The following is a 26763-nucleotide window of genomic DNA, read 5'->3' as shown; positions in this document are numbered from 1 at the left end:
GCCAGCTTCCTCCCCTGTCTTTTCCCCGCCCCGGAAAGCCCGCCGCAATGTGGCCCCCGATGATGTGGTGCGGAACTCTTGAGGTCTACTTCATGGCTCCCCAAACTACCTACATCATCATCTTGACTGCAAACATGCCTTTTTCGGAACACAAAAATAAGCTCGTCATCCATAAATCTTCCAGACACGAGGATGTCTCGCCAAAGATTCCATGTGGTGCCGTGGACACCCAGAGCTGCATGTCAGTTTATCTTTGATTCTTGGAAGAGAAAACAACAAGATCAAGGTTTGGGCCACTGCCATGTGGCCAACAATATCCTTGTGATAAACACTGATAGCAAATGTGGGATTAAGCAATGTTGTTTATGCTTGCGAAAAGACCATTTTTAATGGTAGGCCTTCCTTGAACCTTTTCCACTAATACTCACACTTCTATTGCTGGAAGTATAGTTGGGTGTAGGGATTGGTCGAACTCCAATTTGCAATTCCGGCAGGAAGTGCGTGTGAGTGCTGTCGAGCCGCTGATAGGCGTGAATAGAACTGAAATGCTTTAATGTCCAGGGTGATTGGAGTGTGTGTATGTTGGAACGCTTCGAATCGGGTGAGAAATGTGGGGTATGGAGTTTTGTATATTGCCCATCCATTTTCAATGGGGGAAAATTCCGGGAAAACAGGGAATTTGGGGAAAAGGAAAACATGTTTTGCGTTCAATATATCAGAAGAGTAGTGGGTGGGGATGGTTGAAAGGAATCGGATTTAAAAAGGTGCAACATTTGGACAATTTAAGGCATTGTACAACTGAATACGTCCATACATTTGAATGGGAATTTTCTGGAAATTTGTGTGTTTCAGGACAACCGTGAATCTTTGAAAATATTAATACTAGCGCAATTGTCCTAGATGATATGAATGGGTCGATGTTGTTGATGTGCACTGTGAAAACTTTCCAGGAAGTGAAAATAGGGCTTTGGAAAACGGGAATTGCTGGAATTTTTTTGAATTGGATGTTTGATTGTCCAAGGTGATTGGAGTGTGTGGATGGTGGAACAGTTCGAATCGGGTGAGAAATGTGGGATATGGAGAGTTTTGTATATTGCCCATCCATTTTCAATTTGGGAAAATTCCGGCAAAACAGGGAATTTGGGGAAAAGGAAAACATGTTTTGCGTTCAATATATCAGAAGAGTAGTGGGTGGGGATGGTTGAAAGGAATCGGATTTAAAATGCGCAACATTTTGACAATTTAAGGCATTGTAGAACTATGAATACGTCCATACATTTGAATGGGAATTTTCTGGAAATTTGTGTTTTTCAGGACAACCGTGAATCTTTGAAAATATTAATACTAGCGCAATTGTCCTAGATGATATGAATGGGTCGATGTTGTTGATGTGCACTGTGAAAACTTTCCAGGAAGTGAAAATAGGGCTTTGGAAAACGGGAATTGCTGGAATTTTTTTGAATTGGATGTTTGATTGTCCAAGGTGATTGGAGTGTGTGGATGGTGGAACAGTTCGAATCGGGTGAGAAATGTGGGATATGGAGAGTTTTGTATATTGCCCATCCATTTTCAATGGGGGAAAATTCCAGGAAAACAGGGAATTTGGGGAAAAGGAAAACATGTTTTGCGTTCAATATATCAGAAGAGTAGTGGGTGGGGATGGTTGAAAGGAATCGGATTTAAAAAGGCGCAACATTTTGACAATTTAAGGCATTGTAGAACTATGAATACGTCCATACATTTGAATGGGAATTTTCTGGAAATGTGTGTGTTTCAGGACAACCGTGAATATTTGAAAATATTAAAACTAGCACATTTGTCCTAGATGATATGAATGGGTTGGTGTTGGAATTTTTGGAATCGGTTGAAAAATGTTGACGTATTAACAGTTTTAATGGAGAATGGGTATTTCAGAAATTGTAGAATTTCGGGAAAAGGGCAATTTGTTCAAAAAGAAATAGGAGCTTGTGTTGTCCCAATGAAGAGGAATGTTTTGAAGGTGGAATGGTCAAAAATGGATGAAAATGTGCACTGTGAAAACTTTCCAGGAAGTGAAAATAGGTGAAAGTAGGGCTTTGGAAAACGGGAATTGCTGGAATTTTTTTGAATTGGGTGTTTGATTGTCCATGGTGATTGGAGTGTGTGGATGGTGGAACGGTTCGAATCGGGTGAGAAATGTGGGATATGGAGAGTTTTGTACATTGCCCATCCATTTTCAATTTGGGAAAATTCCGGGAAAACAGGGAATTTGGGAAGAAGGAAAACATGTTTTGCTTTTAATAAATTGGAAGAGTAGTGGGTGGGGATGGTTGAAAGGAATCGGATTTAAAAAAGGCGCAACATTTTGACAATTTAAGGCATTGTAGAACTATGAACATGTCCATACATTTGAATGGGAATTTTCTGGAAATTTGTGTGTTTCAGGACAACCGTGAATCTTTGAAAATATTAATACTAGCGCAATTGTCCTAGATGATGTGAATGGGTCGATGTTGTTGATGTGCACTGTGAAAACTTTCCAGGAAGTGAAAATAGGGCTTTGGAAAACGGGAATTGCTGGAATTTTTTTGAATTGGATGTTTGATTGTCCAAGGTGATTGGAGTGTGTGGATGGTGGAACAGTTCGAATCGGGTGAGAAATGTTGGATATGGAGAATTTTGTATATTGCCCATCCATTTTCAATGGGGGAAAATTCCGGGAAAACAGGGAATTTGGGGAAAAGGAAAACATGTTTTGCGTTCAATATATCAGAAGAGTAGTGGGTGGGGATGGTTGAAAGGAATCAGATTTAAAATGCGCAACATTTTGACAATTTAAGGCATTGTAGAACTATGAATACGTCCATACATTTGAATGGGAATTTTCTGGAAATTTGTGTGTTTCAGGACAACCGTGAATCTTTGAAAATATTAATACTAGCGCAATTGTCCTAGATGATATGAATGGGTCGATGTTGTTGATGTGCACTGTGAAAACTTTCCAGGAAGTGAAAATAGGTCTTTAGAAAACGGGAATTGCTGGAATTTTTTTGAATGTGATGTTTGATTGTCCAAGGTGATTGGAGTGTGTGGATGGTGGAACAGTTCGAATCGTGTGAGAAATGTGGTTATATGGAGAGTTTTGTATATTGCCCATCCATTTTCAATTTGGGAAAATTCCGGGAAAACCGGGAAATTGGGAAGAGGGAAAACATGTTTTGCTTTTGATAAATTGTAAGAGTAGTGGGTGGGGATGGTTGAAAGGAATCGGGTTTAAAAAGGTGCAACATTTTGACAATTTAAGGCATTGTAGAACTATGAATACGTCCATACATTTGAATGGGAATTTTCTGGAAATTTGTGTGTTTCAGGACAACCGTGAATCTTTGAAAATATTAATACTAGCGCAATTGTCCTAGATGATATGAATGGGTTGGTGTTGGAATTTTTGGATTCGGTTGAAAAATGTTGACGTAATAACAGTTTGAATGGAGAATGGGTATTTCAGAAATTGTAGAATTTCGGGAAAAAGGGCAATTTGTTCAAAAAGAAATAGGAGCATGTGTTGTCCCAACGAAGAGGACTGTTTTGAAGGTGGAATGGTCAAAAATGGATGAAAAATGTGCTCTGTTAAAACTTTCCTAGAAGTGAAAATAGGGTTTTGGAAAACGGGAATTCCTGGAATTTTTTTGAATGTGATGTTTGATTGTCCAAGGTGATTGGAGTGTGTGGATGGTGGAACAGTTCGAATCGGGTGAGAAATGTGGGATATGGAGAGTTTTGTATATCGCCCATCCATTTTCAATTTGGGAAAATTCCGGGAAAACGGGGAATTTGGGAAGAGGGAAAACATGTTTTGCTTTTGATAGATTGGAAGAGTAGTGGGTGGGGATGGTTGAAAGGAATCGGATTTTAAAAAAGGGCAAATTTTTGACAATTTAAGACATTGTAGAACTATGAACACATCCATACATTTGAATGGGAATTTTCTGGAAATTTGTGTGTTTCAGGACAACCGTGAATCTTTGAAAATATTAATACTAGCGCAATTGTCCTAGATGATATGAATGGGTCGATGTTGTTGATGTGCACTGTGAAAACTTTCCAGGAAGTGAAAATAGGTGAAAAATAGGGCTTTGGAAAATGGGAATTGCTGGAATTTTTTTGAATTGGATGTTTGATTGTCCAAGGTGATTGGAGTGTGTGGATGGTGGAACAGTTCGAATCGGGTGAGAAATGTGGTTATATGGAGAGTTTTGTATATTGCCCATCCATTTTCAATTTGGGAAAATTCCGGGAAAACCGGGAATTTGGGAACAGGGAAAACATGTTTTGCTTTTGATAAATTGGAAGAGTAGTGGGTGGGGATGGTTGAAAGGAATCGGGTTTAAAAAAGGGCAAATTTTTGACAATTTAAGGCATTGTAGAACTATGAATACGTCCATACATTTGAATAGGAATTTCCTGGAAATTTGGTAGTTTTAGGAAAACTGTGAATCTTTGAAAATATTAATACTAGCGCAATTGTCCTAGATGATATAAATGGGTTGGTGTTGGAATTTTTGGAATCGGTTGAAAAATGTTGACGTAGTAACAGTTTGAATGGAAAATGGGTATTTCAGAAATTGTAGAATTTCGGGAAAAACGGCAATTTGTTGAAAAAGAAATAGGAGCATGTGTTGTCCCAATGAAGAGGAATGTTTTGAAGGTGGAATCGTCAAAAATGGATGAAAAACGTGCACTGTGAAAACTTTCCAGGAAGTGAAAATAGAGCTTTGGAAAACGGGAATTGCTGGAAATTTTTTGAATGTGATGTTTGATTGTCCAAGGTGATTGGAGTGTGTGGATGGTGGAACAGTTCGAATCGGGTGAGAAATGTGGGATATGGAGAGTTTTGTATATCGCCCATCCATTTTCAATTTGGGGGAAAATTCCGGGAAAACAGGGAATTTGGGAAAAGGGAAAACATGTTTTGCTTTTGATAAATTGGAAGAGTAGTAGGTGGGGATGGTTGAAAGGAATCGGGTTTAAAAAAGGGCAAACTTTTGACAATTTAAGGCATTGTAGAATTTCGGGAAAAAGGGCAATTTGTTCAAAAAGAAATAGGAGCATGTGTTGTCCCAACGAAGAGGAATGTTTTGAAGGTGGAATGGTCAAAAATGGATGAAAAATGTGCTCTGTGAAAACTTTCCAGGAAGTGAAAATAGGTGAAAATAGGGCTTTGGAAAACGGGAATTGCTGGAATTTTTTTGAATTGGATGTTTGATTGTCCAAGGTGATTGGAGTGTGTGGATGGTGGAACAGTTCGAATCGGGTGAGAAATGTGGGATATGGAGAGTTTTGTATATTGCCCATCCATTTTCAATTTGGGAAAATTCCGGGAAAACAGGGAATTTGGGAAGAGGGAAAACATGTTTTGCTTTCGATAAATTTGAAGAGTAGTGGGTGGGGATGGTTGAAAGGAATCAGATTTAATTTTGACAATTTAAGACATTGTAGAACTATGAATACGTCCATACATTTGAATGGGAATTTTCTGGAAATTTGTGTGTTTCAGGACAACCGTGAATCTTTGAAAATATTAATACTAGCGCAATTGTCCTAGATGATATAAATGGGTTGGTGTTAGAATTTTTGGAATCGGTTGAAAAATGTTGACGTAATAACAGTTTGAATGGAGAATGGGTATTTCAGAAATTGTAGAATTTCGGGAAAAACGGCAATTTGTTGAAAAAGAAATAGGAGCATGTGTTGTCCCAACGAAGAGGAATGTTTTGAAGGTGGAATGGTCAAAAATAGATGAAAAATGTGCACTGTGAAAACTTTCCAGGAAGTGAAAATAGTTGAAAATAGGGCTTTGGAAAACGGGAATTGCTGGAATTTTTTTGAATTGGATGTTTGATTATCCAAGGTGATTGGAGTGTGTGGATGGTGGAACAGTTCGAATCGGGTGAGAAATGTGGGATATGGAGAGTTTTGTATATTGCCCATCCATTTTCAATTTGGGAAAATTCCGGGAAAACAGGGAATTTGGGAAGAGGGAAAACATGTTTTGCTTTTGATAAATTGGAAGAGTAGTGGGTGGGGATGGTTGAAAGCAATCCGGTTTAAAAAAGGGCAAACTTTTGACAATTTAAGGCATTGTAGAACTATGAATACGTCCATACATTTGAATAGGAATTTCCTGGAAATTTGGTAGTTTCAGGAAAACTGTGAATCTTTGAAAATATTAATACTAGCGTCCTAGATGATATGAATGGGTCGGTGTTGGAATTTTTGGAATCGGTTGAAAAATGTTGACGTAGTAACAGTTTGAATGGAGAATGGGTATTCAGAATTCTGGGAAAACCGGGAATTTGTACCAATAACAAATAGTAGCATGTGTTGTCCTAACTAAGAGGAATGTTTTGAACTGTGAAAACTTTCCAGGAAGAGGTGAAAATAGGGCTTTAGAAGAAAAGAAATGATATTTGAAGTTGGATTGTCCAAGGTGAGTGGAGTGGATTGTCCAAGGTGAGTGGAGTGTGGATGGTGGGACGATTCAAATTGTCCAAGGTGAGTGGAGTGTGGATGGTGGGACGGTTCGAACCGGGTGAGAAACATGGGAGTTGTGCAAGTTGGAAAATTGGCTCATTCATTCAATGGGCAACATGTCCCGAGAATTCTCGGTAATCCGGGATATTTTTTCGTAATTTTTTGGGTGTAGCTCACGATTCCCGGTCGAGCCGAACGTTTTGATATTCAAACGGTTCCGATGGGATGAAAAGTGTGGGCTGTGGAGACTGATTGAGATGATCTCTTACGCCGTATGCAAACAGGTTCTCAACAGACCACTGACTCTTTGGACTGACTTCTACCCAAATGCTTAGCCCCTTAAAGGGGAACATTATCCCAATTTCAGAATGGTTAAAACCATTAAAAATCAGTTCCCAGTGGCTTATTTTATTTTTCAAAGTTTTTTTTCACAATTTTACCCATCACGCAATATCCCTAAAAAAAGCTTCAAAGTACCTGATTTTAACCATCCGTCCATTTTCCTGTGACGTCACATAGTGTTGCCAACACAAACAAACATGGCGGAAAGAACAGCAAGATATAGCGACATTAGCTCGGATTCAGACTCGGATTTCAGCGGCTTAAGCGATTCAACAGATTACGCATGTATTGAAACGGATGGTTGTAGTGTGGAGGCAGGTAGCGAAAATGAAATTGAAGAAGAAACTGAAGCTATTGAGCTATATCGGTTTGAACCGTATGCAAGCGAAACCGACGAAAACGACACGACAGCCAGCGACACGGGAGAAAGCGAGGACGAATTCGGCGATCGCCTTCTAACCAACGATTGGTATGTGTTTGTTTGGCATTAAAGGAGACTAACAACTATGAACTAGGTTTACAGCATATGAAATACATTTGGCAACAACATGCACTTTGAGAGTGCAGACAGCCCAATTTTCATCAATTAATATATTCTGTAGACATACCCTCATGTCAGCAGGCCAGGGAAGCTAGGGTCGATTGATCATCTTCGGTGGCATAAGGGACGGTGTGAGCCAAGACATCCAGGGGGTTTAGCTCGCTCGTCTGCGGGAACAAACTGCCGCCATTGCTTGCCGTGCTACCGAGGTCCTTTGTCCCTGAATTGCTCACACACTCCGGCAGATACAATGGGGGTCTGGCGGCAGATTTCTTTGACTTTATCGTTGGAAATGCATCTGCTTTGAGTGTCGCAGGATATCCACACATTCTTGCCATCTCTGTCGTAGCATAGCTTTCGTCGGTAAAGTGTGCGGAACAAACGTCCAATTTCTTGCCACTTTCGCATCTTTGGGCCACTGGTGCAACTTGAATCCGTCCCCGTTCGCGTTGTTACACCCTCCGACAACACACCGACGAGGCATGATGTCTCCAAGGTACGGAAAACAGTCGAAAAACCGGAAAATAACAGAGCTGATTTGACTAGACCAGGGATCGGCAACCTTTACCAGTCAAAGAGCCATTTTGACCAGTTTCACAAATTATAGAAAACAATGGGAGCCGCAAAAACTTTTGAAATTTTAAATGAAATAACACTGCATACAAAGTTTTTTTTTTTTGCTTTGTGCTATGTATAAACCAGGGGTCTCAGACATGCTGCCCACACCTTTTATATGGAATTTTTAAGCTGGTGCGGCACGCGGGTTTTGAATGAATGGCGCTTGTTAGCGTCATGCGTGCCGTGATGGTACAGCATATTACGCCCACTACAACCAGCGTGCCTGTTCAGCCACATGTTGTATGGGGCTTCCGCTTGCTCACGTAGGTAACAGCAAGGCATACTTGGTCAACAACCACACAGGTTACACTGACGGTGGCAGTATAAAAAAAACTTTAACACTCTTACTAATAATGCGCCACACTGTGAACCCACATCAAACTAGAATGACAAACACATTTCGGGAGAACATCTGCACCGTAACACAACATAAACACAACAGGACAAATACCCAGAATCCCATGCAGCCCTATTTCTTCCGGGATACATTATACACCCCCGCTACCAAACCGAAAGGCGTTTAATTCGCCAAAATTCACCCATTTAGAGTTCGGAAATTGGTTAAAAAAATATATGGTCTTTTTTTCTGCAACATCAAGGTATATATTGACGCTTACATAGGCATACTTGCCAACCCTCCCGAATTTTCCGGGAGACTCCCGAAATTCAGCGCCTCTCCCGAAAACCTCCCGGCACAAATATTCTCCCGAAAATCTCCCGATTTTCAGCCGGAGCTGGAGGCCACGCCCCCTCCAGCTCCATGCGGACCTGAGTGAGGACAGCCTTTTTTCAGACGGGAGGACAACAAGGTGACAAGAACTAAATCATCCAGACTAGAGACAAATTGTAATATTATGTCTATCTTACCTAAAAATAAATATATTTATCAATTAAAAAAAAAATAAAAAAAATACATTTTTACTATATTTTGCTAAAAACATCAAAATTAATTGTATTTTTTTTGTATTTTTTCTGACTCCTTATTACATCCAGTCATATAATTAAAATAAACATATTTGAAATAATTAATTTTATATTATCATAATAATTCATTTAAAATGACCATATTTAATTATCAAAATAATTGCTTGTTTATCAACAACTTTAGCATTTTATTCATTACATTTTGAAGCTCTCAGAAGCCAAGTTATGTTATATTCCTTAAGATTTATTTATGCAAGTTTGAAGTATCAATTATCTAAACACAGTTTTGTTTGCATATTTTCAGGATGTAGATATATATATATATATATATATATATGTGTATGAAATACTTGACTTGGTGAATTCTAGCTGTCAATATACTCTCTCCCTCTTAACCACGCCCCAACCCACCCCGACCACGCCCCCCCACCCTCCACCCCCCCACCTCCCGAAATCGGAGCTCTCAAGGTTGGCAAGTATGTACATAGGTCTGGTGATAATGTTCCCCTTTAAACCGTCCAAAACTCAGTGCAGGGCCTACTCTATAGTTCTCAGCACAATGACGGTTATTTTGTAACTTTACTCTTGATTCCTGTCGTTAGTGGAATGTGTGTTTTTGCCTTGTTTGCAGACACTAAGTGCTGCACTCTCACTTGTCAGCTCTGGTTGGGTTAAAAGCAACTCTGGTGCAACGGCTCTGATAATGTGCTTTGTTTGGTCACCTGAGAGCACCGCCCGTATTGTCAAGACCGGTGGACACCAAAGACGTCCCTCGTGTTTTCACCTCTCTTTTTTTACTTCAGACTCCAACGCGATCTAAGTCCGTCGGATCTGAGTATGCAACTTTTCTCTATACCCTTCTTTTAAAATGCTTGTTTTCAGCACATGACCTAAAAGCCGCACCCTGACCCCACCCCGGGTTGGTAGAAGAAGAGTGAGGTTGTCGGTCCCCGGCTCTCCCCCTGCCCGTCACTTCAGTGGAGAGCTCTCTCTCAGATCAACACTAAACTGCCTCCTTAGTGTTGCAAGAAGCACTCTCAGCGTGGTGGGCTTAGTGTCCCGGCCCTCATTGCATATTCATGGGCCCCTTCAGCGGTCCCCGGCTTATAAAAGGGGGAAAAAATGAAAGACATATAAATGACATTCTCGCTTGAATTATTTACACCCGCATTGTTAACACTCGTGAATATACCCTTTCGTATTTTCAGAAGAGAAAACCTGCGCTTGCAGGCGGAAAGGTTCCGGGAGCCGGCTCAGAGGCCATCTTCCCATGAGCCCCCGCGGTTGTGTAACACTTGTACGCATCACTTCGCTACCGTACAAAAGCTGTAAAGACGCTCAAGCATCGCGAGCGGCGGTTTGTCCTTGGAGCGGGTAGCACGGCAGCTGGGTAGAGTTGCCTCCCCAACAACGGCTTGGAAAAAAAGCCATTGTGCTACGTCGCCGCAACCACTCAAATCATTTTCAACAAATCATGGAGGAGAACAACAGGGACTGTAATAAGTATTTGAAACAATGAAACAATAGAGTGGACTGTTTTTGTGCCAATATTTAGTGTCAGTCATTGTTATCCCATAGGGCGCACCAGATTATAAGGCGCATTAAAAAGGTCATATTAAGATATTTTTGCTTGTGTTTTACACATCATCTTCAAGTCGCTTTATGACAGTTGCTTCAGGATGCACCGTTTTGTAGGTGGGTCTTATTTACGTGCCTCCACTTCGACAGCGTCTTCTCCCCGTCATCTTTGTTGCACCGGTTAATCCAACTGACAAATGTAAACTAGAACTGAGGAATGGCGGACGCGCACACATTTTCCGACTAATGCAGATCCCAAATACACATCAGCCAGGTACCAGAAGGTAAGACAAGTTGCGTAATCATGCGAAAAAAAGCGCCAGATAATGTCTCCTAATAGGTGCCATGTTGGGGTCCTTATACACACACCATAATAATACTGTATGTTGAAGCACAGTACGTCTGACTATGGCATACTTGCCAACCCTCCTGGATTTTCCGGGAGACTCCCGAAATTCAGCGCCTCTCCCGAAAACCTCCCGGGACAAATATTCTCCCGAAAATCTCCCGATTTTCAGCCGGAGCTGGAGGCCACGCCCCCTCCAGCTCCATGCGGACCTGAGTGAGGACAGCCTTTTTTCAGACGGGAAGACAACAGGGTGACAAGAACTAAATCATCCATACTAGAGATAAATTGTATTATTATGTTTATCTTACCTAAAAATAAATATATTTACTAATTAAAAAAAACAAAAACGAAATACATTTTTACTATATTTTGCTAAAAACATCAAAATTAATTGTATTTTTATTTGTATTTTTTCTGACTCCTTATTACATCCAGCCATAGAATTATAAATTAAAATAAACATATTTGAAATAATCAATTTTAAATGATCATAATTCATTTAAAATGACCATATTTAATTATTAAAATAATTGCTTGTTTATCAACAACTTTAGCATTTTATTCATTACATTTTGAAGCTCTCAGAAGCCAAGTTATCTTATATTCCTTAAGATTTATTTATGCAAGTTTGACGTATCAATTATCTAAACACAGTTTTGTTTGCATATTTTCAGGATGTAGATATATATATATATATATATATATATATATATATATATGTGTGTGTATATATATATATATGTGTGTGTGTATATATATATGTATATATATATATATATATATGTATGTATATATATATATATATATATGTATATATATATATATATATATATATATGTGTGTGTGTGTATATATATGTATATATATATATATATATATATATATATATATATATATATATATATATATATGTGTATATATATATATATATATATATATATATGTATATATATATATATATATATATATATGTATATATATATATATATATATATATATATGTATGTATGAAATACTTGACTTGGTGAATTCTAGTTGTCAATATACTCCTCCCCTCTTAACCACGCCCCCAACCACGCCCCGCCCCACCCCTGACCATGCCCCCCACCCCCCACCTCCCGAAATCGGAGGTCTCAAGGTTGGCAAGTATGGACTATGGTAGCCATAATGCTCTGATAATCCATCCAGCGGTGTGGCTTACCAAAATCGTACTAAAACATTTTGACGGATGTTTGTGTAATGTTCTATATTCTCAATGCAACATCAACGTTTTGGTGTTGCATGCTTACGGGTGCTTGCTAGCATCATTTATTGGACCTCCAGTCCACACATATCTCTTATGTGTGACTGCCATCTAATCATCACACTTACCATTTCACCATGTACCAAATACAATTGCTTAGGTCGGTGAGCACAACCAGAATGATGTGTTTTATAAGCCGCGGGGTTCAAAGCGTTTACCTCGCTTACCAAAGTTGTAGTAAAACATTTTGACAGATTTTCGAGCGCCTTGTGTAAAGTTCTATATTGCTTACGGGTACTTGCTAGCGTCATTTATTGAACAGGCGTCAACCTGCAGTCCACATGTATCCCTCATGTGCGACTGCCATCTACTGGTCACACTTATCATTACACCATGAACCAAATAAAATTGCTTGGAGGTCGGTAAGCACAACCAGAATGAATACGTACATTAGGCGCACCGGGTTATAAGGCGCACTGGCAAGTTTTGAGAACATGAACGGATTTCAAGTGCGCCTTATAGTCCGAAAATAGGGTACGTCTGAGCATGGAGTTCACCAGAACTGCATGAAATGCTTCTGGAATCATCTTCCCCTCCTCCATGCTGACATCACTAGTGGATGTTAGACACCTTCCTTCCTTCCTTCCTTCCTTCCGCCTAAGGATGCCCCCCAGCTGCGGAGTTGGGTTGGACTCCATCACCTTCACCTTCCTCAGCAGAGACTTTGTGTGTTTGGGCTCCTTATCAAGTTGGAAAGGAGCCAGCAGACGGAAGGGATCACACTCTGCTTTTCAACCTCCCGATACTTGACTCATTTTTCTCTCGGCTTCCCATTGCTGGCAGCAACGTTCCCTCCAAGGTGGGCACTGCTCACTGCTCACTGCTCACGAGTCCTCTGCACACAGCAAACCTAAAAATAAAATCCAACCTAAAAGAAAATAAACACATCATTTGTTCTTGCAATGCAAGTGTGAGTGACTCCAACACCACACCAAGTGTACATGCCAGGTTGTTACACCTCAGTCACAGGTGTGCTGATCCATTTATTAAGAATGTTAAATGTATGGATAATAATCATGAAATGTTACTAGATTAAAAAACTGCTAAAATATATATATATATTTACAGACAGAAAGTTGCAGGAATGTACTCTTTATCCCATGCTTACATCTCATTGTGCAAGATGTGAATGTTTTTAGAGGAACTAAATGTGATGTCTGAAAGGGGTACAAGTTATAACCCAGGCATAAAATACTAGTACTGTACTTTCCAGGCCATAAGGCGCACTTCAAATATTTTTTTATTCAAAACTCGACAGTGCGCCTCATAACCCGGTGCGCCCAATTTACGGAATAATTATGGTTCTGCTTACCGACCTCGAAGCAATTTTATTTGGTACATGGTGTAATGATAAGTGTGACCAGTAGATGGCAGTCACGCATGAGAGACACATGTGGACTGCAGGTTGACGCCTGTTCAATAAATGACGCTAGCAAGTGTCCGTAAACAATATAGAACTTTACACAAGGCGCAGTCAAACATAAGAGATAAGTGTAGACTGCACTATGATGGCAATATGACTCAAGTAAACAACATTTTATATGTTCCATTGCAAATATAGAACATTACACACGGCGCTCAAAAATCTATGAAAATGTTGTAGTAGGACTTTGGTAAGCTATGAAGCCACACCAATTGATGTGCTTCAACATAGGAGTATTATTATGGTGTGTGTATAAGGTAAGACATACTATCTGGTGTTTTGTTTCGCAATATTATGCCAAAGCAACTTTTCTTACCTTCTGGTACCTGCTGATCTGTATTTGGGATCTGCATAAATCCTGAAAAAATTGCACACATCCGCCTTTGTAGTGGATAATCTTCTTTTTCTCTATCATTCATCCTCCACTGTTGCCATTTCTAATATAAAGTAGTGTAAAGTTCTTACTTATATCTGTCAGTAAACTCACCATGAAAGCACTAAAACATACCGGTGTAGTGACTTTACATTATTCACCCAAGGAACTTTAGTTATTAGAGAGTTCCGGTGGGACGGTTTTTCACGGGACACATTTCCTACTAGGACAGGTATGACTGTGGTATGGCTATGACTGCAGTCATTGGATGATTCTAATGGGACGGGTGTGACTGTGGTATGGCCATGACTGAAGTCATTGGATGATTCTAATGGGACGGGTGTGACTGTGATATGGCCATGACTGCAGTCATTGGATGATTCTACTGGGACGGGTGTGACTGTGGTATGGCCATGACTGCAGTCATTGGATGATTCTACAGGGACGGGTGTGACTGTGGTATGGCCATGACTGCAGTCATTGGATGATTCTACTGGGACGGGTGTGACTGTGGTATGGCCATGACTGCAGTCATTGGATGATTCTAATGGGACAGGTGTGACTGTGGTATGGCCATGACTGCAGTCATTGGATGATTCTACTGGGACGGGTGTGACTGTGGTATGGCCATGACTGCAGTCATTGGATGATTCTACTGGGACGGGTGTGATTGTGGTATGGCCATGACTGCAGTCATTGGATGATTCTACTGGGACGGGTGTGACTGTGGTATGGCCATGACTGCAGTCATTGGATGATTCTAATGGGACGGGTGTGACTGTGGTATGGTCATGACTGCAGTCATTGGATGATTCTACAGGGACGGGTGTGACTGTGGTATGGCCATGACTGCAGTCATTGGATGATTCTACTGGGACGGGTGTGACTGTGGTATGGCCATGACTGCAGTCATTGGATGATTCTAATGGGACAGGTGTGACTGTGGTATGGCCATGACTGCAGTCATTGGATGATTCTACAGGGACGGGTGTGACTGTGGTATGGCCATGACTGCAGTCATTGGATGATTCTAATGGGACGGGTGTGACTGTGGTATGGCCATGACTGCAGTCATTGGATGATTCTAATGGGACGGGTGTGACTGTGGTATGGCTATGACTGCAGTCATTGGATGATTCTACTGGGACGGGTGTGACTGTGGTATGGCCATGACTGCTGTCATTGGATGATTCTAATGGGACGGGTGTGACTGTGGTATGGCTATGACTGCAGTCATTGGATGATTATGTTATGCAGTTATAGTTATTTACATTTTATTGGACCAAATTGTTATTTTAGAGTACCGCATTTGTTATGTTTCGTTAATTATTTTAGTTGTACAGTTCTGCACTTTAGTTTTGTTTCTGTGCATCCTAATAGGGAACGGACTAAGGTTGAAAAGAAAAGATGAGCGTGGCAAAAGTCTCCGTTTGAAAGTAAACAAAATAGTTGCCATCCTGCCTCTCTCTAATAACTAAAGCTCCTTGGGTGAATAATGTAAAGTCACTACACCAGTATGTTTTAGTGCTTTTATGGTGAGTTTACTGACAGATATAAGTAAGAACTTTACACTACTTTATATTGGAAATGGCAACAGTGGAGGATGAATGTCACATAACAAGAAGATAGAGAAAAAGAAGATTATTAACTACGGCACGGACTACAATGGCGGATGCGCACATTTTCAGGACTTAAATACACATGAGCAGGTACCAGAAGGTAAGAAAAGTTGCTTTTGCATAGTATTGCGAAACAAAACACCAGATAATGTGTCTCCTAATAGGTGCCATGTTGGGGTCCTTATACACACACCATAGTAATACTTGTATGTTGAAGCACAGTACGTCTGACTATGGTAGCCGTAATGCTAAGTATTTCAAATTAAAAGTATATTTGTAAAAAGTAGTATTTGTGGAAAAAAAAGTTGCATGTCTTCAATTTAAAAAGCTGCATTTTTTAATAGTTGCATTTTCTTAAAATACAAAAAAGTCATATTTTGGGAAACCATTTTTTTTTACAATATAATCACTTTAATCTCAATATCTGTTATGACTCATATCTCGTAAATACTTACTTGTTGTGCTCATTATTAAGACTTATCTTCCAAAAACACAAATGTATTTCTGTAAAATCCTTTGCAACAGAAAATATGCTTTTATTCTCACAAATGCAATATTTTCTCAAAAAAATGTATTTTATCAGACATTATTCTTCCTTCTTGTCGTATAATCATTACATTTAGTTCTGTGTGCAAGTACTTTGTCATATTGTACAGCACTATGACCTGACCACATTTTTGATGTATTACTGAGCAACATGAGTTAGCAAGTACATTATGTAATGTTCTATATTGCTTACGGGTACTTGTTTGTGTCATTTATTGAACAGGCGTCAACCTATATATTATAATATATCAGTATGTATATATCATATGTAAATATTACATATATGTTATATTTTATATTGCTACTATGGTACATTTTTAGTCTACTTTATACCTGCATTATCCTTTCCATCCTTACCCTTACCCTACTGTGTGGAATAATTTCCCTTGTGGATCAATAAAGTTAATCTAAGTCTAACTTGCAGACCACACATCTATCTTATGTTTGACTGCCATCTACTGGTCACACTTATCATTGCACCACGTACCAAATACAATTGCTTGGGGGTCGGTAAGCAAAACCATAAGTATTACTTACATTAGGCGCACCGGGCTATAAGGCGCACTGTCCATATTTGAGACTATACAATGATTTTAAGTGCACTTTAAAGTCAGAAAAACACGGTAATCGTTTTGAGAAAATAATGCAACGCATGTTGAAGCACAGTACGTCTGACTATCGCATATGTTAGCTGCCAAATAAGGAGCCTTTTGCAACCCGTTTCGAAAATGGTTCATTGATTATATGCCACATAATATATTGCGATATATATATCGTCATCGCTACAATATATACTGTATATATATATATATATATATATATATATATATATATATATATATATATATATACATATATATATATATATATATACATATATATATATATATATATATATATATATATATATATATATATATATATATATATACTGGTCACACTTATCATTGCACCACGTACCAAATAAAATTGCTTGGGGGTCGGTAAGCAAAACCATAAGTATTACTTACATTAGGCGCACCGGGCTATAAGGCGCACTGTCCATATTTGAGACTATACAATGATTTTAAGTGCGCTTTAAAGTCAGAAAAACACGATAATCGTTTTGAGAAAATAATGCAACGCATGTTGAAGCACAGTACGTCTGACTACCGCATATGTTAGCTGCCAAATAAGGAGCCTTTTGTAACCCGTTTCGAAAATGGTTAATTGATTATATGCCACATAATATATTGCGATATATATCGTCATCGCTACAATATATATATATATATATATATATATATGTATATATATATATATATATATATATATATATATATTAGAGATGCGCGGTTTGCGGACACAACCTCGGAGTACGCGGATTATCCGCGGGTCGGGCGGTTGAAAAAAATAAATAAATAGATTTTATCCGCGGGTCGGGTCGGGCGGTTGAAATAAAAAAAAATTAGATTTTAAATAGATTCAGGCGGGTGGCAGTTAAACCAATTCGGAAATATATATACATAGTTAAATGTTGTTACCCACATACGAAAAACGAGCAGGCACCTGCAGCATATGCCACAACAGAAGAAGAAAAAAAAAAGAGATGGCAACGCCGGCAGCAAACGTGGTACGTGACAAACTAAAAAAGGGAATACTAAAGACCAGGGGAAAAAAAGGCCAGAAAAGTTCAGCGTGGATTCGTTTTTATGAGGTTGTAAATCAGGATGATAGTAATGCTGGCTACGTGATTTGCAAGAGCTGCGACGCTGTTTATGTCTACGACAGTCACAAAACCGGGACATCTAACATGGTGCATCACATTTGTGCAAAACCCCGAACCTCCACAAACACCCTGAGCATGAGCAGTTTCGTCCGCCGTGATCCCAGAAGAGTGCCACAGGATGTTAAAACAAGATAGAACGCAGCTGCCTGCAGCAGTTTGAGTGGCGCGAGCGCGCTTGGAGGTGCGCTCAGCGCGGCTCCCAGATGATTGCGCACTGGTGTGCGTCTGGGCCCTGACAGCGTGGCACGCATTGAATGTCTCTGCTCCATTGGATCAGTCTCCTTTCTTTAACAGGCAAAAGCTTTATAACCTCACTAATGCCTTGCATCGTCTATATTAGATATATAACAACGGGCGGGTGCGGGCGGGTGCGGTTTTGATTAAATGTTAGTTCGGGTGGATGCGGATGGTTGACGACTTTTGTGATGCGGTTGCGGATGAAAAATGTTCCTATCCGCGCATCTCTACTATATATATGTATATATATATATAATATATGTATATATATATATATATATATATATATATATATATATATATATATATATATATATATTCAACACAGGGGACAAGATGGGACAATAGTTTGTGCACACTGGTGTTATTTGGGAGTTCTGTCCCCAAACCATCCCAGAGGGCGTTCATTATGCTCCCTCACTAATCATTCCTATGGTTATGGGAGATAATTAGCTTAGCATCCCAGCTGCCTCACAATGGCCGCCTTATTGCAGGAATTATAGCACTTGTGATAACTGTGGATTCTCCTATCGTGTTCTCCGGTTCTGCAAGTCAGCTGGAGCCTATGTCTGCCGAGACTGTACATCTTTTGTCACGTTACATGTGTCAGGTCGACCACGCTGAATGGGGCCATATGAACCCCCTGCCTCCTTACTGTATCTAATGGGGATATTTTCTTCAAGTCACATTGCAGATTTAATGAATGGAAGACATTGGGGGAGGTAGGGGGGGACGTTCATGGAAAGTGCTCCGAAGACGAGGGGCCGCCAAGGACCGGCAGGGAGGGCCGAGGGTCCGGGGGCGGTAGGGAGAGAGACGGCTGACAACATGAATGGTCCACAGAGCATGTGACAGACAGCCGGGCCAGGCGGGTGGAATGTGGGCCACAGAGGACCCCATGACGGACAGGATGCACCTTCTCTTTCACCCCAATTACTGGAGGTGTTTCTTTTCAGACCATAATCCACCACAAGCCCCCCCACCCCCAAAGTCCAACGTCTGCTTCAGACCTTCTCTGACCGGCGTATGCTTCATGTACCTCACTTCTCAGTGAAGGCCCCCATTCATTCATTCATTCATTCATGGAGGAAATCAACACAGAAACAAACATTCACTCAAACAAAACCCGGATTTTATTATAACTAGAATTGAGGGGATACACTTTGTTTGATTTATTTCTCAGAAAAGACAAAATGTAAAAATATTTGTCATGCGTATAAAATAAGAACAATAAATAAATCCACAAAATAAATGGCAATCACACTCACTCACTCACTCCTAAATCTAAACAAAACCCGAAGTTATTATAACTAAAATGTACTTTTATTTAATTTTTTCTCAAAGAAAATAAAAATAAACAATATTTTTTAATGTAAAATAAGAGCAAACAGACTTAGAAAAAAATCACACAAATAAATGACAAACACACTGACTCACTCTCAAAACCTAAAAAAAACAGAAACAAACTAATATTAATATAAATATAATTAAGGGGATACACTTTTATTTATTTTTTTATTTTTTATTTTTTAAACAAAACATTTGATTTGTTTTCTATATAATATAAGAGCTAAAAGACTTGGATAATCTACAAAAGAAATGACAATCACACTCACTCATTCCCAAATCCAAACAAAACCCCAAGTTATTATAACTCAAATTAAAGGCATGCACTTTTATTTATTTTTTCCGGAAAAAAAAAAAAAAATTGTTTTTTATATAAAATAACAGCAAGAAGACTGAGGGAAAATCACAAAACTAAATGACAAACACACTCACTCACTCACTCACTCACTCACTCACTCACTCACAAAACCTAAAAAACCCCAACTAATATTAATATGAATATAATTGAAGGAATACACTTTGATTTATTTATTTTTCAAATAAGACAAAACATAACAATAAGAGTCTAAAAAATCCACAAAATAAACGGCAGTCACACTCACTCACTCACATGTTATTTGTTTAGTTTTTTATATAAAAAAGAGTGAACAGACATAGGGAAAATCACACAAATAAATGACAGACACACACACACTCACACACAAACTTAAAAAAAAGGAAACAAACTAATATTAATTTAAATATAATTGAGGGGATACACTTTGTTTGATTTATTTCTCAGAAAAGACAAAATGTAAAAATATTTGTCATGCGGATAAAATATGAACAGTAAATAAATCCACAAAATAAATGGCAATCACACTCACTCACTCACTCCCAAATCTAAACAAAACCCGAAGTTATTATGACTAAAATGTACTTTTATTTAATTTTTTCACAAAGAAAATTAAAATAAACAATATATATATATTTTTTTAAATAAAATAAGAGCAAACAGACTTAGAAAAAAATCACACAAATAAATGACAAACACACTGACTCACACTCAAAACCTAAAAAAAACCAGAAACAAACTAATATTAATATAAATATAATTGAGGGGATAATTTGATTTGATTTGTTTTCTATATAATATAAGAGGTAAAAGACTTGGATAATCCACAAAATAAATGACAATCACACTCACTCATTCCCAAATCTAAACAAAACCCCAAGTTATTATAACTCAAATTAAAGGCATGCACTTTCATTTATTTTTTCCGGAAAAAAAAAAAAAAAATTGTTTTTTATATAAAATAAGAGCAAGAAGACTGAGGGAAAATCACAAAACTAAATGACAAACACACTCACTCACTCACTCACTCACTCACTCACTCACTCACTCACAAAACCTAAAAAACCCCAACTAATATTAATATGAATATAATTGAAGGAATACACTTTGATTTATTTCTTTTTCAAATAAGACAAAACATAACAATGCGTGTTATGTGTATAAAATAAGAGAAATATGACTTCAGAGTCTATAAAAATCCACAAAATACACGGCAGTCACACTCACTCACTCACATGTTATTTGTTTAGTTTTTTATATAAAAAAAGAGCGAACAGACTTAGGGGAAAATCGCACAAATAAATGACAGACACACACACACTCGCACACAAACTTAAAAAAACAGAAACAAACTAATATTAAATTAAATATAATTGAGGGGGATACACTTTGATTTATTTATTTTTTTAAACAAAACATTTGATATGTTTTCTATATAAAATAAGAGCTAAAAGACTTGGATAATCTACAAAATAAATGACAATCACACTCACTCATTCCCAAATCTAAACAAAACCCCAAGTTATTATAACTCAAATTAAAGGCATACACTTTTTTTTTTTTTTTTTTTCAAAAAATAAAAAAAATCCACAAAATAAACGGCAGTCACACTCACTCACTCACATGTTATTTGTTTAGTTTTTTTATATAAAAAAGAGCGAACAGACTTAGGGAAAATCACACAAATAAATGACAGACACACACACACTCACACACAAACTTAAAAAAAAAACAGAAACAAACTAATATTAAATTAAATATAATTGAGGGGATACACTTTTATTTATTTATTTTTTTAAACAAAACATTTGATATGTTTTCTATATAAAATAAGAGCTAAAAGACTTGGATAATCTACAAAATAAATGACAATCACACTCACTCATTCCCAAATCTAAACAAAACCCCAAGTTATTATAACTCAAATTAAAGGCATACACTTTTTTTTTTTTTTTTTTCAAAAAAAAAAAAATTCCACAAAATAAACGGCAGTCACACTCACTCACTCACATGTTATTTGTTTAGTTTTTTTATATAAAAAAGAGCGAACAGACTTAGGGAAAATCACACAAATAAATGACAGACACACACACACTCACACACAAACTTAAAAAAAAAACAGAAACAAACTAATATTAAATTAAATATAATTGAGGGGATACACTTTTATTTATTTATTTTTTTAAACAAAACATTTGATATGTTTTCTATATAAAATAAGAGCTAAAAGACTTGGATAATCTACAAAATAAATGACAATCACACTCACTCATTCCCAAATCTAAACAAAACCCCAAGTTATTATAACTCAAATTAAAGGCATACACTTTTTTTTTTTTTTTTTTTCAAAAAATAAAAAAAATCCACAAAATAAACGGCAGTCACACTCACTCACTCACATGTTATTTGTTTAGTTTTTTTATATAAAAAAGAGCGAACAGACTTAGGGAAAATCACACAAATAAATGACAGACACACACACACTCACACACAAACTTAAAAAAAAAACAGAAACAAACTAATATTAAATTAAATATAATTGAGGGGATACACTTTTATTTATTTATTTTTTTAAACAAAACATTTGATATGTTTTCTATATAAAATAAGAGCTAAAAGACTTGGATAATCTACAAAATAAATGACAATCACACTCACTCATTCCCAAATCTAAACAAAACCCCAAGTTATTATAACTCAAATTAAAGGCATACACTTTTTTTTTTTTTTTTTCAAAAAAAAAAAAATTCCACAAAATAAACGGCAGTCACACTCACTCACTCACATGTTATTTGTTTAGTTTTTTTTATATAAAAAAGAGCGAACAGACTTAGGGAAAATCACACAAATAAATGACAGACACACACACACTCACACACAAACTTAAAAAAAAAACAGAAACAAACTAATATTAAATTAAATATAATTGAGGGGATACACTTTTATTTATTTATTTTTTTAAACAAAACATTTGATATGTTTTCTATATAAAATAAGAGCTAAAAGACTTGGATAATCTACAAAATAAATGACAATCACACTCACTCATTCCCAAATCTAAACAAAACCCCAAGTTATTATAACTCAAATTAAAGGCATACACTTTTTTTTTTCTTTTTTTTCAAAAAATAAAAAAAATCCACAAAATAAACGGCAGTCACACTCACTCACTCACATGTTATTTGTTTAGTTTTTTTATATAAAAAAGAGCGAACAGACTTAGGGAAAATCACACAAATAAATGACAGACACACACACACTCACACACAAACTTAAAAAAAAAACAGAAACAAACTAATATTAAATTAAATATAATTGAGGGGATACACTTTTATTTATTTATTTTTTTAAACAAAACATTTGATATGTTTTCTATATAAAATAAGAGCTAAAAGACTTGGATAATCTACAAAATAAATGACAATCACACTCACTCATTCCCAAATCTAAACAAAACCCCAAGTTATTATAACTCAAATTAAAGGCATACACTTTTTTTTTTTTTTTTTCAAAAAAAAAAAAAATTCCACAAAATAAACGGCAGTCACACTCACTCACTCACATGTTATTTGTTTAGTTTTTTTATATAAAAAAGAGCGAACAGACTTAGGGAAAATCACACAAATAAATGACAGACACACACACACTCACACACAAACTTAAAAAAAAAACAGAAACAAACTAATATTAAATTAAATATAATTGAGGGGGATACACTTTGATTTATTTATTTTTTTAAACAAAACATTTGATATGTTTTCTATATAAAATAAGAGCTAAAAGACTTGGATAATCTACAAAATAAATGACAATCACACTCACTCATTCCCAAATCTAAACAAAACCCCAAGTTATTATAACTCAAATTAAAGGCATACACTTTTTTTTTTTTTTTTTCAAAAAAAAAAAAATTCCACAAAATAAACGGCAGTCACACTCACTCACTCACATGTTATTTGTTTAGTTTTTTTTATATAAAAAAGAGCGAACAGACTTAGGGAAAATCACACAAATAAATGACAGACACACACACACACTCACACACAAACTTAAAAAAACAGAAACAAACTAATATTAAATTAAATATAATTGAGGGGATACACTTTTATTTATTTATTTTTTTAAACAAAACATTCGATTTTTTTTTCTATATAAAATAAGAGCTAAAAGACTTGGATAATCCACACAATAAATGACAAGCACACACACACACACACACACACACACACACACACACACACACACACACACACACACACACACACACACACACACACACACACACACACTCACTAACTGGCTTTTGATCATGTTTTGTTTTAGTTATGTCCTGTTTGGTTTTTGGTCACTTAGTTCCTGTTTCCATGGTTACCCATTAGTTTTACCTGTTGCACATTTAGATTCACGCACCTGTCACTCATCATGTCACTGTTATTTAAGCCTGTCTTTTTCTGTTGGTGGGCCTGGAGACATAATCTGCTGTTCCCCTTGTCACTCATGATAGTCTTCCATGCCATTGTTCCATGATCCTTTCCATGCTTGTTCCAAGTACGTTTTTCTTTATTCATGTCACGTTTAGCAGTTCTTTTGTTTCATGTCCTTAGTTTACGTTAAGTGTACGTTTTTGTTTCATAGTCAAGTTTGTACCTCCGCCTTGTGCGCGCCTTTTGTTTGTTCCTTTTGTTAGTGTTTAAAATAAATCATGTATTTACCTCCAAGCCATGTCCCATCCAACTATTCTTGCATCTCGGGAAAACAAACAGTCCACGTCCTGACACTAACTTATTAATTCACTCATTCAAACAAAACCCTTAACATTATTATATATTTGAGGGGATACACTTTTATTTATTTAAATTTAAAAAATTGTATATAAAAAAATCTACATATTTGTTTTTTTAAATATAAAATAAGAGCAAAAAGACGTGGATAATCTACACAATAAATGACAAACAAGCGCACACACTCACTCACTCACTCACTCACTCACTCACTCACTCACTCACTCACTCACTCACTCACTCGAATATTATTATAAATAAATGTGAGGGGATTCACTTTGATTTATCTATTTATATAAAAACAACTTAATATTTGTTTTGTATATAAAAAGAGCACAAATACTTATAATCCACAAAATAAATGACAAACACACACACACACACACACACACACACACACACACACACACACACACACACACACACACACACACACACACACACACACACACACACACACACACACACACTCACTACAAATACTTAATAATTGTTTTTATATCAAATAACGGCAAAAAAAAACTTAGGGACCATCACAAAAATAAATGACAAACACACACAAGCTTGCTCACTCACTCACTCACTCACTCACTCACTAATTCACTCACTCACAAATCCTACAAAAATACTAATATTATTATAAATAGAAGTGAGGATATCCACTTTGATTTATTTATTTAAAAAAAATAAAAAACTTGATATTTATTTTGCATATAGAAAAAGAAAAAATACTTATAAGCCACAACATAAACACTCACTCACTCACTCACTCACTCACTCACTCACTCACTCACTCACTCACTCACTCACTCACTCACTCACTCACTCACCCATTTGATTTATTTATTTAAACAAAACAACATATTTATTTGTATATAAAATAAGAGCAAAAAGACTTATTAATCTATAAAATAAAAGACACACTCACTCACTCACTCACTCACTCACTCACTCACTCACTCACTCACTCACTCACTCACTCACTCACTCACTCACCCATTTGATTTAATTATTTAAACAAAACAACAACATATTTAATTGTATATAAAATAAGAGCAAAAAGACTTATTGATCGAGAAAATAAAAGACACTCACTCACTCACTCACTCACTAACCTAAACAAAACCCTGACATTATTACAATTAGCATTGAGGGGATGCACTTTGATTTATTTATTTGTCAAGAAAGACAAAAACAAACAATAATAATGATGTGTATAAAATAAGAGCATGTGTTGTGTATAAAATAAGAGCATGTTTTGTCTATAAAATAAGAGCATGTGTTGTGTATAAAATAAGAGCATGTGTTGTGTATAAAATAAGAGCATGTTTTGTATATAAAATAAGAGCATGTGTTGTGTATAAAATAAGAGCATGTTTTGTATATAAAATAAGAGCATGTGTTGTGTATAAAATAAGAGCCTGTGTTGTGTATAAAATAAGAGGAGGATTGAGAAAGTGAGAGTGTAAGTAGCAATAGTTGATGGCGCTAAAGAAGAAGAATGTGTGTTGTGTGCCAATGAAGAAGAGCTGAAGAGATAGCAATGTGGCGTCTCCTGACCTGCTGTGTCTCGTCCACAGAGACGCTGATGGACTCCACCACAGCCACCGCCGAGCTGGGATGGACCGTCTATCCCGTGTCAGGATCCAGCGACAACAGCGTGAGTCTTCTTCTCACCCTTTTTTCTTGCTTTTCACCCACACCACACCCTTTTTTCTTGCTATTCACCCACACCACACCCTTTTTTTCTTGCTTTTAAACCACACCACACCCTTTTATCTTGCTTTTAACCCGCACCACACCCTTTTTTCTTGCTTTTCACCCACACCACACCCTTTTTTCTTGCTTTTCACCCACACCACACCCTTTTTTCTTGCTTTTAACCCACACCACACCCTTTTTCTTGCTTTTAACCCACACCACACCCTTTTTTCTTGCTTTTAACCCACACCACATCCTTTTGTCTTGCTTTTAACCCACAGCATACCCTTTTTCTTGCTATTCACCCACACCACACCCTTTTTTCTTGCTTTTCACCCACACCACACCCTTTTTTCTTGCTTTTAACCCACACCACACCCTTTTTCTTGCTTTTCACCCACACCACACCCTTTTGTCTTGCTTTTAACCCACACCACACCCTTTTTCTTGCTTTTAACCCACACCA

At 37.1% G+C, this 26763-nt stretch overlaps 1 protein-coding gene across 4 annotated transcripts in view; it reads left to right on the top strand.

Moving 5' to 3' along the window:
• Nucleotides 1-26763, top strand: part of ephb2b (eph receptor B2b) — a 368312-nt gene that overhangs the window by 118830 nt on the left and 222719 nt on the right. For all 4 annotated transcript variants that reach the window (XM_061977650.2, XM_061977648.2, XM_061977651.2 and 1 more), the window contains exon 2: nt 26177-26256. In XM_061977650.2, the coding sequence (XP_061833634.1) occupies nt 26177-26256 (80 nt within the window). The remainder of the gene's footprint in view (nt 1-26176; nt 26257-26763) is intronic.

This window comes from Nerophis lumbriciformis, linkage group LG18 (genome assembly GCF_033978685.3).
Source record: "Nerophis lumbriciformis linkage group LG18, RoL_Nlum_v2.1, whole genome shotgun sequence".
Lineage (NCBI taxonomy): Eukaryota > Metazoa > Chordata > Actinopteri > Syngnathiformes > Syngnathidae > Nerophis > Nerophis lumbriciformis.
This window is presented reverse-complemented; position numbering and strand designations above follow the sequence as displayed.